The following is a 13,981-nucleotide window of genomic DNA, read 5'->3' on the forward strand; positions in this document are numbered from 1 at the left end:
CTGAGCGCCCGCGGAGAGGGGGAGGGGGGGCGCGGAGTGGAGCGGGCTCCCTGCGGGGGAACCGCGCAGGGCTCGGGGAGGAGGTAAAATCCTCCGCGGGGCGCAGCGGGGGACAGAAGATGCGGTGGGGTCCCTGTAGTGCACAGTGGGGGGGCGGGGGTGCTGTTTGGCACGCGTAGGGTACAGAAAGGGGCTGGGGGTGTGGTGGGACTTGTCTGGGGTGCAGCGAGGGGACTGGGGTCCTGTGGAGCACATACAGGGTACCCTAAGGGGTTGAGGGTGCAGTGGCACCTATCTGGGGTGCAGCAAAGGGATGAGGTCGCAATGGGACCCACGTAGGATACAGCAAGGGACCAAGAGCACAGTGGCACCCGTGTGGGGCACAGCAAGGGGTCAAGGGGGCACTGGGACCTGTCTGAGGCACCGCAAGGGTTTAGGGGGGCACTGAGATCCATGTAGGGCACAGAAAGGGGCTAAGAGGGCAGTGAGATCCCTGTGGGGCACAGCAAGGGGATGGGACCCAGTGGGAGCCCTGTGGGGCACAGCACCGGGCCACGGAGACACTGGCACCTTTGTGGGGCACCGTGAGGGTCTGAGGACACAGCTGGGACCTGTGTGGGGTGTAGTGAGGAGCCAAGAACACAGTGGGACCTATGTGGGGCACAGCAAGGGGCCAAGGACATGGTGGGACCTGTGTGGGATGCAGCCAGGGGCGGGCAGAGTGAGACCTGTGTGAGGCACAGCAAGGGGCCAGGGAACAGTGGGACCCATGTGGGACAGAAGGTGGGGCTGGGAGCACAGGGAGACCCATGTGGGGCATGAGGATGGGCAGAGGTCTCCGTGAGACTTGTGGGGCATGGGGAGGGGTGGGCAAAACAGGTTGAATGTAGGGCACAGTGAGGGGTGGGCACATTTTGTCACAGTAGGGCTGGGGGAGCAGCAGGACCAGCATGGGGAAGTGGGTACACAGCGGACAAGGCAGGACCTGAGACCTCCAGGCCACCCCAGTGCCAGTGGGGGGGTCCAGAGTGTGTGGGGGGCTCACAGGGTTCCCCTCCCTTCCCCCCAGCCTAGTCACCCTGTGCTGGGGGAGAGCCAGGGTGGACCCTCATCTTGGTGAGACGCGTGGCGTGAGTGGCACTGGGGCCACCCCACCGTCTGCATTAGCAGGATTGGGGCCTCCCCAGGGGCAGGCAGGATCCAGCCACCTCCTCGGAGGGTGAAGGTGATGGTGTGGACGTGGCCATCTGAAGGGCAGCACAGGCCCTGGTTACATGCCCCAAGCAGCCTGGTGCTGACATGCCGAGGCCACTGTGCCATGCTCAGGCAGAGGCCCCCAGCCTGGCACCTGGGTGCCCCAGGCTGTGCCTATCCCTGCTGTGCCCCAGGGATGGGGCTGGGGATGGCCCCACCCTGCCGATGGAGGGATAAATCAATTTGGTGCCTTGTGAGTGCCCCAGGAGAGCAGCTATATTGGGAGTGGGAGGAAATGGAGGGGCTTACAGAGGCAGCTGGAGAGCAAGGGCAGCCTGATGCTCTTTCATTATTGATGAGAGGGATGTATCGATCCTGGAGCCAGCCGCTCCATGATGCTTCTTAATGGATCCTGAGATGCTGTGTCATTAAGAAGGACATCAAGCTGGGATGAGTGGAGCCAGATGGGCCAACAGGAGACATGGCCAAGGCTGTGTGGGACCAGGCTGGGGGTGTGTGACTGGGGCACCTTAAGGTGCTGGACTGGGGTCACTGAGGCTGGACTGACTGATGCCAGAGGGGCTGTGTCCATGGGGCTTGGCATCCAATGGTGGGCTGCAGGAGCTGAGCAGCTTGTGGCTGCCTCTCTCTTTGCTTGGCTAAGGGGCTGGGATGGAAGGTCCCTTGTGTGTGCTGTCACCAGCCATGGGGTGTAGAGATTTGCATGGGGCAGGGGCAAAGGGCTGTGCAGGGAAAAAGGCTAAAATCAGCGAGTCCCATCAACATTTCCGGCCTGGTGCCGTAAATCACCCCGATGGGAATCGATCCCTCCTGGTGCAGGCAGGGGGTCATGACTGCTGAGGGAGGCAGCCAGGCGTGGGCAGAGACCTGGGAGCCCTCTGAGCCGGGATGTCGTGGGGTCTGGGCCCCTCTGGTGACAGCCCAGAGGTGGGGGCAGAGTGTGGGGATGAGTGCTTGGCCCCGACAGGGATGGGTGCTCAGGGCTGTGATGCTGATGTTAGGTGCTTTCCTAACCTGGGGGTACGGGGCAGGGAGTGGAGACCCTGCAGGCTGTGCCAGGGTGCCCACCTCTGCCTGGCATGGCATGAAGAGGGAAGCAGGATCTTCAGTCACAGCCACATCCATGTCCATGCCCTACAATGACACCAAATGTCATCCCTCTTGGCGTCACGTCCCTTCTCCCAGATGATGGTCAGGAGGGGTTTGGTAAACCTTCCCTGGGGAAAGCTGCTTCCCTGCCCCACCGTGTGACTCCAACACTGCTCATCCCCAATGTTCATGGCTCTAAAGAGTGGGCACGCGGGGATGTGGGTGCATCGCCCTGTCATGTGTGTATCCACCTTGCACTTCTCATTGCCCCTCTCACTGGTGTCTGGGTGACGTGCAGGGGCCCACGTCTCTCCTGCCACTTGCAAAAGCGCTGATACAATTAGAGCTGTGGCTGAGGGAATTACCAGAGCATCTGCCTGCAAAGCCCAGGTCCCCTGCCTGGGGAGATGGCTGGGTGCTGCCGCTGGGAGGGGAGTGCGTTTGGTCCTCACCACCACAATACCCCTGGGCGCGGGACAGCTGCTTGGCCAGGGCAAAGGTCTCCTTGCTGCAGTGCCTGGTGCTGGTGGCGCTGCTCAAAACTGGGATTTGCAGGGATGTGCTGCCTGAAATCAGGATTCGCCCTCAGTTTAGGGTTATCTTTCATCACTCAGGGCTCAGGCACTGTCCTGCCACACCATCTGCAGGCGAAGGGTCCTGCCCATCCCCTGGGGCTGTGCACTCTGCCTCCTTAAATAAATGCCTGGAGGCTGCATGGACCTCATTCCCCTTGGCTTGGTGATGCTGAGGCTGCCTTTGGCCATTCGCTAACCCCCCAGGGGGCGCATGAGCAGGCAGGGGTGCTGCAGGCCAGGCAGGAGGCTGCCAGCTGGAGGCAGCTGCCAGTGTCATGGAGAGCTTTGACCCTTCCCTTCTGCACAGCTCCTGCAACATGTCCCCGGGGAGCCGTCCAGGCGCCATCGATCCCTTTGCTTGGTGGCCTTTGACCAGGCGTGCTTTTGCTGCCGCCACCACGGGGGCCGGCTGTGCGGGATGTCCCACCATCTGTCACCAGCTGTTGTGGCTCCCCAGCCCGTGTGGTGCCGCGGGCTGCCTTTTCCTGGCGCCTGTGATGGGATGGGGAGGGTCCTGTGCTGTGTCCCCATGGAGGGACCCTCAGCTTCTGTGTGCCTGGGAGATGCTGAGCTTGCCCATCTTGGCCTAGAAATTTGGGGACGACACATGTCTGGGTGTGGGACTAGTGAAGCGGGGAAGCCAAGAGTGTTTATTTGAGGTATTGCAGCACTCAGCAGGAAACCATTTCAGACCCTGAAATGGGCTTTTGCTCATGCACAGCCCAAGCTGCTTCGATTCCCCTCTCCCCCATGCCCAGGAGCAGCTCCCCACGTCACTGCGGATTCCCCAGGGTGGCTGTGCTGCGTTTCTTCTCCCACCCATGGGCTGCCTCTCTGCCCCTGTGGGTGACCCTGTCAGCCCTCCTGCCTGCATGGCTGGGTGCCCTCCAGAGCAGGGACCCCATCCCAGGTCAGGGGCTTCCTTGCTGTCCCCAGCCCTCTCCCCGTGCTCCAGATCTGGCTGTGGTGCTGGGCCCCATGCAGAAGGGCTGTGCACTGGGGCCAGTGCCCGAGCGTGACATTCCTCCAGCACCCGCCGCCGCCTCCTCCGTTGCTCAATCCCGGGTTCCCAGCCAGGCTGGCTGGAGCAGGGGCCCTGGTTTTCCGGGGGGAGGGAGGAGGCAGTGGCAGGATCCTCAGCAAGGGCAAGGAGGGCCCCTGCTCGGGGGGGTTTCAGACACTCTCAGGTGCCTGTCCCCACAGCCTGTGGTGCTCTGTGCCAGCCCCACTCCAGCCCCATGCAGCATGCCAGGTGGGCATCCCATCTGAGCTGGAAAATCTCCAGGCAGCAGTTGGGGGCACACAGGGCGGCCAGACGGGGCCCGGGCACCCCCTTGCCGTGTGGGTCGCACCAGTGAGATGCTCTGTTTCCAATTAACGCCAGCGGCCGCCGAAGGTGCTGGAATCCGGGAACCTGCGCATTCCTGCCACAGGGCCGGCCAGCCACGAACCCAAACATGGGCTTGTCCCGTTCCCCAGCCTGGGTTCCCCAGGGGCCTCTGGCGCACGGCCTCGATGCTTCTCCTGGCCCTCCCGGCCCGTGGCTGGGGCTGATGGGAGGTGCTGGGGAAGATGTACATCCCATGGGTGGCTTTTGCTGGAGCAGGGTGTGCATGGATGCTAGAGCAGGGCGCATGCAGACTGTGCGTGGGGTGTCTGCCTCATATGTTGGAGCAAGGGTTCCCCTGTTCTCCTCTACACCTTCAGCCCAAGATGGTTGATGTGGCAAGAGCAGGTCAGGTACAGTGAGGGCAGTGGGGCTGAGTGGACTCTGGCATGACAAGGTGATGAGCCAAGCACTGCCCCATCCGCCTGCTCTGTCCTCCCCGCAGCCACTGACTGTGCCCCTGGGGTTGCTGTGCCCCATCGCCCCAAGGGAAAGCAGCCCTCCCCACACCTGGGTGGGGTGCCCCGGGGTGGGGTGGCATCGCCCACCTGACGCCCGACATCTCGCCGGCAGTGGTGTATCTCTGCGGGCCACCGGAGATGCTGCAGCAGATCATGCAGCTGGCACAGCGGGAGAACCTCACCAACGGCGACTATGTCTTCTTCTACCTGGACGTCTTCGGGGAGAGCCTGCGGGGTGACTCTTCCCATGACCCATTCAAGCCCTGGCAGCAGAGCCCGGGACAGGACTCGGTACTGCGTGAGGCTTTCCAGGTGAGCTGTGCCTGCCTGCCTGGAGATGGTGACCTCCTCAGCCTGACCCCGTTGTGTGATCCGAGGTGTTGTGCTCGGTTGCAGATGGTACTGGTGATCACCTACTATGAGCCCCAAAACCCTGAGTACCAGCACTTCCAAACCCAGCTCATCCTGCGAGCTAAGCAGAAATTTGGGGTGCAGCTCAACTACTCCCTGGTGAGTGAGTCCCTCTGTGTGATGGGGTGGTGGGGACCCTCTGCACCGGGCTGTGTCACCTCACCAGGATGCAGAGGGTGGGACATGGCCACAGGCAATGCCAGAGGGGCTGTCTCTGGTGGGAACAGCCACAGGCACTGCCATCCCTGCAGAGTGTGTGTTGGCCTCGGTGTGGGGTTAGGGGCCCATGGATGGGTGCATGGCCCTGGTGTGGGGGTCCTGGGGCCAGATTGCTCCTGTGCACACGGCTGTGGGTGTGCTGAGGTTCCCCCTGGCAGATGAACCTGGTGGCGGGGTGTTTCTATGATGGGATGCTGCTGTACGCCATGGTGCTGAATGAGACCCTGCGGGAGGGCGGCTCCAAGAAAAATGCTACCCACATCATCGAGAAGATGCGGGACCGCAAGTTCCAAGGTAATGGTGGGACAGGGGCAGCTGGGTGCTGCTGGGGCAGTGGAACCTGGTCCCTGTCCCACCTGGGTCTATGCTTCTTCCCGCAGGGGTGACGGGGCTGGTGAGCATGGACAGCAATAATGACCGGGACACTGACTTCAACCTATGGGCCATGAGTGACCCTGAGAGTGGACAATATGAGGTGGGGGCCGGCACTGGGATTCTGCCGGCAGCTGGGGATGGGGGATGGGATGCTGGGGGCTGAGGGGGGCTCAGCTCTCTCTGCCGTAGGTGGTGGGACACTACTCGGGTGTGGAGAAGCAGATCCACTGGCTGGGACGACCCATACCCTGGGTGAAGGGGGCTCCCCCCTTGGATAACCCACCCTGCGTCTTTGATGTGGATGACCCCTCCTGCGATAAAAGTGGGTGTTCTGGTCCCCACATCCCTTGGTCCTCAGCACCTTTCCATGTGGGTGCATGGCAGCCTGGTACCTGTGGCCAGCTGGCCATACTGACATCCCCTCCTGCCTGCAGCCCCCCTCTCCATGCTGGCTATCGTAGCTTTGGGTACCGGCCTCACCTTCGTTATGTTTGGAATCTCCAGCTTCCTTATCTTCAGGTCAGTTGGGGCTGGGGGAGCCTGTGCCTGGGCACCAGGCACCCCTCAGCCTGGTCGGGGGGCAGGCAGTGCAAGGGGAATGGGGGCCTGACCCCCATGTGCCCCCCAGGAAGCTGATGCTGGAGAAGGAGCTTGCCAGCATGCTCTGGAGGATCCGCTGGGATGAGCTGCAATTCGGGAGTCCTGAGCGGTACCATAAGGCAGCAGGCAGCCGGCTCACCCTGTCCCTGGTGAGAACTGCCAGCCTGGGGGTACCACCCTCCTCCTGCCCCTGCCCCTGTGCTGCATGACACTCCTCCTCTGTTGATCCCCTACATGGCCCTCCATCCCCTACAGAGCCACAGCACTACACAGCTCCCCATCCCCAGTAGAGCCACACTTTATCCATCCCCTGCATCCCCTGCAGCACACCATACCTCATCCTAGAGCCTTCACCTTCCCTACAGAGCATGCAGAGCTTGTCCTGACCCTCCAGAGCTTGTCCTGCACCATCCCCTGCACAGCTCTGGGTATCCCTGCCTTGCTCCATTGGTGTCTGTAACTCTCCGCACCAGGGTCCCCATCCTTAACCCCTTCCTTCCCTGCAGCGTGGCTCCAGCTACGGCTCCCTGATGACCACCCACGGCAAGTACCAGATCTTTGCCAACACAGGCCACTTCAAGGTCAGTGCAGCAGGCAGGGAGCTGAGCTCTCTTCCTGAAATCCCCCTGCCTTGTTGGAGTGCTCCCCCTTGGCTGCACCCCAGCCCTATAGAATGCTGGCACCTTCCTCCCCTCCCCAAATATTCCTGGTGTGTGATGAGCTCTTCCCTCTCTCTGGCACCCCAGGGCAACGTGGTGGCCATCAAGCACATCAACAAGAAGCGCATCGAGCTGACGCGACAGGTGCTCTTCGAGCTGAAGCATGTAGGTTTGGGGTCTGGACTGGGGTGGGCACCTTCTTGGGGGTGCAGGGACTTGTCCTAGCAGGGGGGGAGCTGGTGAGAGCAGCAGCCTGTCCCCTCTGAGCTCAAGCCCATCTCGGCTCCATTTCCACCTCCAGATGCGGGACATCCAGTTCAACCACCTGACCCGCTTCATCGGGGCGTGCATCGACCCTCCCAACATCTGCATCATCACCGAGTACTGCCCGCGGGGCAGTCTGCAGGTAGGGGGGCTTGGGGTACCAGGGCTGACACTTAGACATTCCTGAGGACCTGGCTGGGCTGGGTGTTGAGGACAGGACTCTAGATGCTGGTGGCCACCCAAACCCCAGATGACTCGCAGCAGAGCTGCCCAAGCAGGCATCAGAAGCTGGTGGAAGGGAGGGGGTGTGTGTGTGTGTGTGCTGCAGAGCCCCCCTGCAGCTGGGTGCTTGGTAAGGCTGGTGCTGATGCCACCATTCCGTGGGTGCTTGGCGGGATCTACTCAATATCCTGCCTCAGGATGTCCTGGAGAATGAGAGCATCAACCTGGACTGGATGTTTCGCTACTCCCTCATCAACGACATCGTCAAGGTACCCAAGCGAGGGGCACGAGGGGCTGGGGGAGGTGCCTGAGAGACGTCCAGCTTCACCATGTCCATCTGTCCCAGGGAATGGCCTTCCTGCACAACAGCATCATTGGCCACCACGGCAGCCTCAAGTCATCCAACTGTGTGGTGGACAGCCGCTTCGTGCTGAAGATCACCGACTACGGGCTGGCCAGCTTCCGCTCACCCTGCGACGGCGAGGACACACATGCCCTCTATGCCAGTGAGTGCCTGCTCAGGGGCACCGGGGGATGGGATGGCTCTGCCTCACCACCCCATGGCTGTGTCCCACCAGAGAAGCTGTGGACAGCCCCGGAGCTGCTGCAGAAGGGGCGGCTGCCCACCCCCGGCATGCAGAAAGCTGATGTCTACAGCTTCGGCATCATCGTGCAGGAGGTCGCCCTGCGCAACGGACCTTTCTACATCGAGGGGATGGACCTGAGCCCCAAAGGTGGGTGTGGAGGGCAGAGAGGGTGATCCTGTCCCTACAGGGATGGTCCAGTGCTCACCATTGGCCACCCCCGGCAGAGATAGTGCAGAAGGTGCGTAACAGCCAGAAGCCCTTCTTCCGCCCCTCCATCGACATCGGGGTGCACAGCGAGGAGCTGGCAGTGCTGATGGAGCGCTGCTGGGCGCAGGAGCCGGCTGAGCGCCCTGACTTCAGCCAGATCAAGATCTTCATCCGCAGATTCAACAAGTGAGTGGCTGGCGAGTGGGGAGGGTGGCCCTGGGTGGGAGCAGGGACAGCCATGGGGGAAGTGGTGGGGGCGCACCTCTTCCCGCGGTGTCAGCTGCCTGCACCCTGGCAGGGAGGGCAGCACCAGCATTCTGGACAACTTGCTGTCACGCATGGAGCAGTATGCCAACAACCTGGAGAAGCTGGTGGAGGAACGGACACAGGCCTACCTGGAGGAGAAGCGCAAGGCGGAGAACCTCCTCTACCAGATTCTGCCCCAGTGAGAGGGGGAGAGATGGGAGTGTGTGGGTCTGAGGGTTGGCATGGGGTCAGCATGCACCCGCTGTTGGGCAAGCATGGGGTCCCTTGCAAGCTCTCCATGCTGGTGTAGGGCATGGGACACAGGGGGAGCAGGACATTTGGGGTGGGAGCCCACCACCATCCCCCCTGTCCTCACCAGCTCTGTGGCGGAGCAGCTGAAGCGTGGGGAGACAGTGCGGGCTGAGGCTTTCGACAGCGTCACCATCTACTTCAGTGACATCGTGGGCTTCACTGCCCTCTCAGCAGAGAGCACACCCATGCAGGTGAGAGCAGGGCTGGGGGGCTACCCCCTCTGTGGGGCTGGCAGCAGGGTTCATACCCTGGCAGTGCTGTCTCTGGGTCTGGGGGGACGTGCCTGCTCCCAGCCCCACACACACCCTTCCTCCATCCAGGTTGTGACGCTGCTGAATGATCTTTACACTTGTTTTGATGCCATCATTGACAACTTTGATGTCTACAAGGTGAGGGGGTGGGTGAGCAAGTGCAGCCTCCCAAAGTGAGGGTGGACAGCGAGGAGCCTGGGGTGTACCTGCTCCCCTGACCCTGCAGGTTGAGACCATTGGGGATGCCTACATGGTGGTGTCGGGGCTACCGGTGCGCAACGGGAAGCTGCATGCCCGCGAGATCGTCCGTATGGCCCTGGCCCTGCTTGAGGCCGTTAAAACATTCAAGATCCGGCACCGGCCCAACGACCAGCTCCACCTGCGCATCGGCATACACACTGGTGAGCCCTGGCACTGGCCAGCAATGTGGCTGGGGGATGCTCACCCGTGCACCCGCCCTACAGCAGCCCCGGGCGTCTCTGTGCCCACAGGTCCTGTGTGCGCCGGAGTCGTGGGTCTGAAGATGCCACGGTACTGCCTGTTTGGGGACACAGTGAACACTGCATCCCGCATGGAGTCCAATGGCCAGGGTGAGCCATGGGGCTAGCAGCTGGGGTCTGGTCTGGTGCCACGGGTCATGCCCCATTCCTGGACCCACCCATGTCCTTTTTGCTCTTCTGTGCCACCCAGCCCTGAAGATCCACGTCTCATCCACCACCAAGGAGGTCCTGGATGAGTTTGGCTGCTTTGAGCTGGAGCTGCGCGGGGACGTGGAGATGAAGGTGATGTCATGGGGACCCTGGTGGGCTGCCAGCCCTTCTTGCTGCAGGGGCAGGCACATGATGGGTGGGTGTGTTGGGGCTGGAAACCCTTGTCCCCCTTGGTGCTGGGGATGGCACTTAGGGAGCAGCACCAGGAGCGGGGAGGGTCTCAACGCCCCCCTCTGCACCCCAGGGCAAGGGGAAGATGCGGACGTACTGGCTGCTGGGTGAGAGGAAAGACTCCAAAGTCATCTGAGCCCGGCGGCAGTGCCAGAGTCCCCATCCCCAGTGGGGCCACCATGCTTCCCAGCGCCTGGCACCCCAGGATGCACCGGCACCCCCCCTGTCACTGCAGCTCTACCTGCCCCGCCCCCGCCCCCCTGCTTCAGCAGGGCTTGGGCATGGGGGGCCAGCGGCCATGGCACCGCCTGACCCCCTCCATCGGCACCAGCAACGCCCACCTCCCCCCACAGCCTCTGCTGGAGGGGGGGAAATCTGGCCCCAATCCAGCCTGTGGGGGGCCCCCTATCCCCCAACTCTTTGGGGTCCTGCTGCCCCTGCCCTCTTCCCCCATGGCTCAGCTGGATCTGAGCTGCTCCCGGGGCCTGGCTGCCCCGCAGGGCACTTTGCCATTTCTTCTCAGTACCTGTCCCCTGGCAGAAGTTGTGCCCATGTCACCCCCTCCCTGGAGCAGGAGGGAAACGGGGGCCCCTGCCAGGACTGACCCCTTGGCTGGGACAGGCATCAGTGCTGTGGCTCCCCCCCTCCCCAGTCTCCCCTTCCCCTGTATATAGCCCCACCAGGTCATGTAAATACCCCCCCTCCCCAGGTGTAAATATAGGAATCGCTGCAAACTATTTTGTTGAAATACAAACTTCCCCAAATCCTTCCGTCCCGACCTCTGCTTTGCTCTGCCCTGGAGCACCAAGTGGGGTGGGGAGCTGTGGGGAAGGACCCCAACATCGAGCTCAGCCTGGGTGGGGGACGGCTGCCTGGAGCATTCCAGAGCATTGTACCGCAGGGGTCTGGCTGCGGCGTGGGGTGGGGGTGCAGGCACGGGGAGCCAGCAGCAGCTGGTGAGGGCTTGGGGCGGTGCTGGGAAGGCAGGGCCGCCACGGCAGGGTTTGCTTTGGCGTGAGGACTGCGGTGCGTTCCTCTGAGCTCATGCTCTGGCCACGCCGCCGCCTCTTACTGGAAGCCACCTGTGCCTGGGGACGGGGGGCCACAAGTCACCCGCTGCAGGCACTGGGAGAGGGCATGTCCCAGGGGATGGGGCTGTGCCAGCGGTTCTCCTTCCCTGCCCAAGGAAGGAGGCTTGGGGCCCTGGCATGTTTTGGGGCAGCAGTGACTTGCAGAGGGGCTGGAGGGTGTCCCCATGCCTGAGCTGCATGGCCGCACAGGGATCAGGATGCCAAGGACATGGTATTCCCCCTCCCAACACCCAGCCTGAGGACAACCCTGGGGCAGCAAAGACGCTGGGACCACCTGTGCCCCCTTGCTTTTTATTGCTTTTGGGGCCTGAGCCAGCTGCTCAGGGGGACACAGGGCAGGGGCTGCTCTAGGTACTCGGTGATGGGAGTGGAGAAGGCTGCGTTCCTCCGAAAGGGACTGTCCCAGCTGCGGATGCTGGTGACACCCTGGAGGGGAAGGAAGCGAAGAGGTCCCTGTTGGCAGCCTAGTCCTCTGGGTGCTGCCAGGGCAGGGTGCCAGGGTGCTTACAGGCAGTTGGCGGGCTTGCTCCAGCCAGAAGCTGCAGGGCTGCTCCGTGCGGTAGTTGTGGGGCTGCAGGTGGAAGCGATGTGACAGTGGGCAGGGGGGACAGCATGGTCAGGGGGGACACGGGAGCCTTGCAGGCTCCCTGAGGGCTGCTGCAAGCTGGGGGCAGGGAGGGACTGACCCCTGCCTGTACCTGGGTGGTGGCCGGTGGCATGAACTGGCAGCCCCTAGCGTGGTAGTCCTGGTGTGTGGTGGAGACTAACTCCATGGGCATCTGTTGGGGACAGATCTTCTCCAGCATCTCCTTCCTGCCAGAAGAACAGATCCTGCACCCCTCAGCACTGGAGTCTCCCCCCAGCCTGGACAGTCACCCCCAGCAGGGTCCCCTCATCCAGGGCATGGCTACAGGGGTGGGTGGCACGCAGGGGTTTGGGCTTGCCTGTATTTTTGGTAGAGCATGGACTCCAGCATGGCCTTCCGCTGCCCTGCGGGGAGGAAGGTGCCATCAGCCCCACAGTTAAGATCCCCTTGCTGCCTTTTGGGGGAGTCACACAGCTTGGAGGGGTGGGAGTGCTCAGCCTTACCTCGCCCCAGCAGCTGGGCCCTGTGTGGTGGGCGGTAGGTGTCCTTCGTGGTGGTGCTGTCGGTGGGCCAGGAGAGGAGCTGGTGGACCAGCAGCCCGTGGTGGCCGTGCCGATAGGTGAAGCCCTCGCTGCCTGGCTCACACCCTGGCATGGAGTCCATGTGGTTTGTGGCTCTCTGGGATGAACAGTGGGGGCTGTGGGAAGGGGACAGGAGCCCACCTTGCAGTGGCCTCTGCCCACTCCCGGCTTTTAGGCTTTTGATAGTCCCACGGGGCTCTGGGCAGAGTTGGGAGGTGAGAGTGAGTCACCCGCTCCTGCTGAGCATCCACAAATTAGGGGCACTGCCTCATACCTAAGGACATGTCAACAGGCAGGTGCCTGGCACAAGCCTTGGGAGTAGCTGCGGAAGCACAAGCTGCAAAAAAGAAGGGGACAGTGCTTCCAGCAGACTCCCTGGAAAAGCTGGGGATGGGGTACCTGCAATTTGGACAGGGCTGACCTCTCCTGCCTGCCCAGGGTCAGCCAGCCTCGTATGTCTTCTCCAACCCCTGAGTGCCCAGGTTGCCCAACAGCTGAGCAAGCACCCTTACAGCACTTAAACAAACCGTGAGGTTCCCTAGGCTGTGCCATGGTTTGGCTCATGTCCTCCCCAGCCTGGCTTGCCCAAGCAGGCATCCCCACATCCCTGCGATGGGCTGTGACACCCAGCTCCTGCTGCCCTAGCAGCAAGCTCCCCACTCCCCTCCCAAAGCCTTGCTGTCACTCCCCACATGCCTGCTCATGCTCTTGCGCTATTGAATTTCATCCCTTTTCCATCCTGTTGGGCTCAAGGTCATCCAGCAAGTGCTGGCTCAGCCAAGGGCAGCTATTTAAAGAGAGGGCGCTGCCTTGGAGTGGAGGGTCTTCACAGGATCAGCACGTGGGATATGGTGGGGCAGGTCTGGAGGGGCATTTCCCTTTATGGCACTGTAGGCATGGTGGGGAGTTACCTCCTCCTGCCAGTTGTGGATCAAGCAGCTTCCCCGGGGCACCAACCGTCTGGACTGCTCTGCTGGTGTCTGCAGGGAGGCGGGCAGCACCGGCATCACGATGGGGGGCACCTCGCTAGGGCAAGTTCCCCACTTTCCAGGGCAGGGCAGCTGCTCGACCCCACAGGGATCACTCCCAACCTCAGTGGGTAGCACCACGCTGGGCATGGCTGCCGGGGCCTCAGCAGACAGCTTGGCCGTGGCCAACAGCATCTCCTGGAGCTCCTTGCCTGTGGCTGACATCTCCTGGGGTATCTCAGTCGTGGCTGTCAGTGTTCCCCTGTGGCACTGGAGCTTCTCCCTGAGCACTTCAGATAGGAGAATGTTGCTCCTGAACATGCACGGTGGCCTCTCCCCAGGGCACACGGGGTGCACACGGCCTGGTCAGAGCCACCCTGCAGGCGCGGACAGTCCCTGAGCAAAGGGGGTGGGGAACATCCTTCACCACCCCCCCACTGTGGCCACCCTGTCCTCAGCCGAGGTCAGTGTGGGCAAGGCCCAGGCCGGGGATCCCAGGTCCCCTGCAGTGTGACCCCCACGCCGGGGTGGGGCACAAGGGTCTCCTCTCCCTGTGGCGGGCAGACGCAGTGCCTGCTGCTGGGTCAGTGCACCAGAGGGGTCTCCCCTTCCATAATACTCGTCTCCTCCCTTGCTCACTCCTTCCCCAACATCCTCCCTGCAGTGTTCCCAGCCCAGGCTCTTCCCCCAATGCCCCCCCCCCGGATCCCTGCACCTCCAGCACCCCTTACCTTGGCTCTGCCCCTTACCTCCTCCCCAGGTGCGACCCCCCCACCATGCCGTGCTCCCGACCC

At 62.5% G+C, this 13,981-nt stretch overlaps 2 protein-coding genes across 4 annotated transcripts in view; one reads left to right on the forward strand and one right to left on the reverse strand.

Annotated features, from left to right (window-relative positions):
* Nucleotides 1–4,503: 4,503 nt before the first annotated feature.
* Nucleotides 4,504–10,718, forward strand: NPR2 (natriuretic peptide receptor 2). Of its 2 annotated transcripts, XM_026865965.1 has the most exons (22): nucleotides 4,505–4,614; nucleotides 4,840–5,039; nucleotides 5,124–5,237; nucleotides 5,516–5,651; nucleotides 5,738–5,832; nucleotides 5,922–6,054; nucleotides 6,167–6,251; nucleotides 6,361–6,481; nucleotides 6,839–6,913; nucleotides 7,079–7,156; nucleotides 7,293–7,397; nucleotides 7,675–7,746; nucleotides 7,824–7,983; nucleotides 8,056–8,211; nucleotides 8,289–8,457; nucleotides 8,570–8,716; nucleotides 8,897–9,020; nucleotides 9,150–9,218; nucleotides 9,307–9,481; nucleotides 9,572–9,670; nucleotides 9,771–9,862; nucleotides 10,035–10,718. In XM_026865965.1, the coding sequence occupies exons 1-22, from the start codon at nucleotides 4,545–4,547 to the stop codon at nucleotides 10,095–10,097; spliced, it is 2,538 nt and encodes an 845-aa protein (XP_026721766.1). In that variant the 5' UTR covers nucleotides 4,505–4,544; the 3' UTR covers nucleotides 10,098–10,718. The 2 variants fall into 2 exon arrangements, with proteins under 2 accessions (XP_026721765.1, XP_026721766.1); XM_026865964.1 differs by having other exon boundaries at nucleotides 4,504–4,614; nucleotides 7,824–8,211.
* Nucleotides 10,719–11,343: 625 nt separating this feature from the next.
* SPAG8 (sperm associated antigen 8) overlaps nucleotides 11,344–13,981 on the reverse strand; it is a 2,961-nt gene continuing 323 nt past the window's right edge. The window contains exons 1-6 of one of the 2 annotated variants that reach the window (XM_026865728.1): nucleotides 13,131–13,627; nucleotides 12,142–12,316; nucleotides 11,997–12,042; nucleotides 11,751–11,865; nucleotides 11,561–11,623; nucleotides 11,344–11,478 (exon numbers count right to left, since the gene is read on the reverse strand). In XM_026865728.1, coding sequence (XP_026721529.1) covers nucleotides 11,344–11,478; nucleotides 11,561–11,623; nucleotides 11,751–11,865; nucleotides 11,997–12,042; nucleotides 12,142–12,316; nucleotides 13,131–13,508 — 912 coding nt within the window. In that variant the 5' untranslated portion in view covers nucleotides 13,509–13,627. Of the gene's footprint in view, nucleotides 11,479–11,560; nucleotides 11,624–11,750; nucleotides 11,866–11,996; nucleotides 12,043–12,141; nucleotides 12,317–13,130; nucleotides 13,628–13,981 lie in introns of those variants that run through there. The other variant, XM_026865729.1, reaches the window with a different exon arrangement.

Source organism: Athene cunicularia, assembly GCF_003259725.1.
Source record: "Athene cunicularia isolate RWA chromosome Z unlocalized genomic scaffold, athCun1 chrZ_part1, whole genome shotgun sequence".
Taxonomy (NCBI): Eukaryota; Metazoa; Chordata; class Aves; order Strigiformes; family Strigidae; genus Athene; species Athene cunicularia.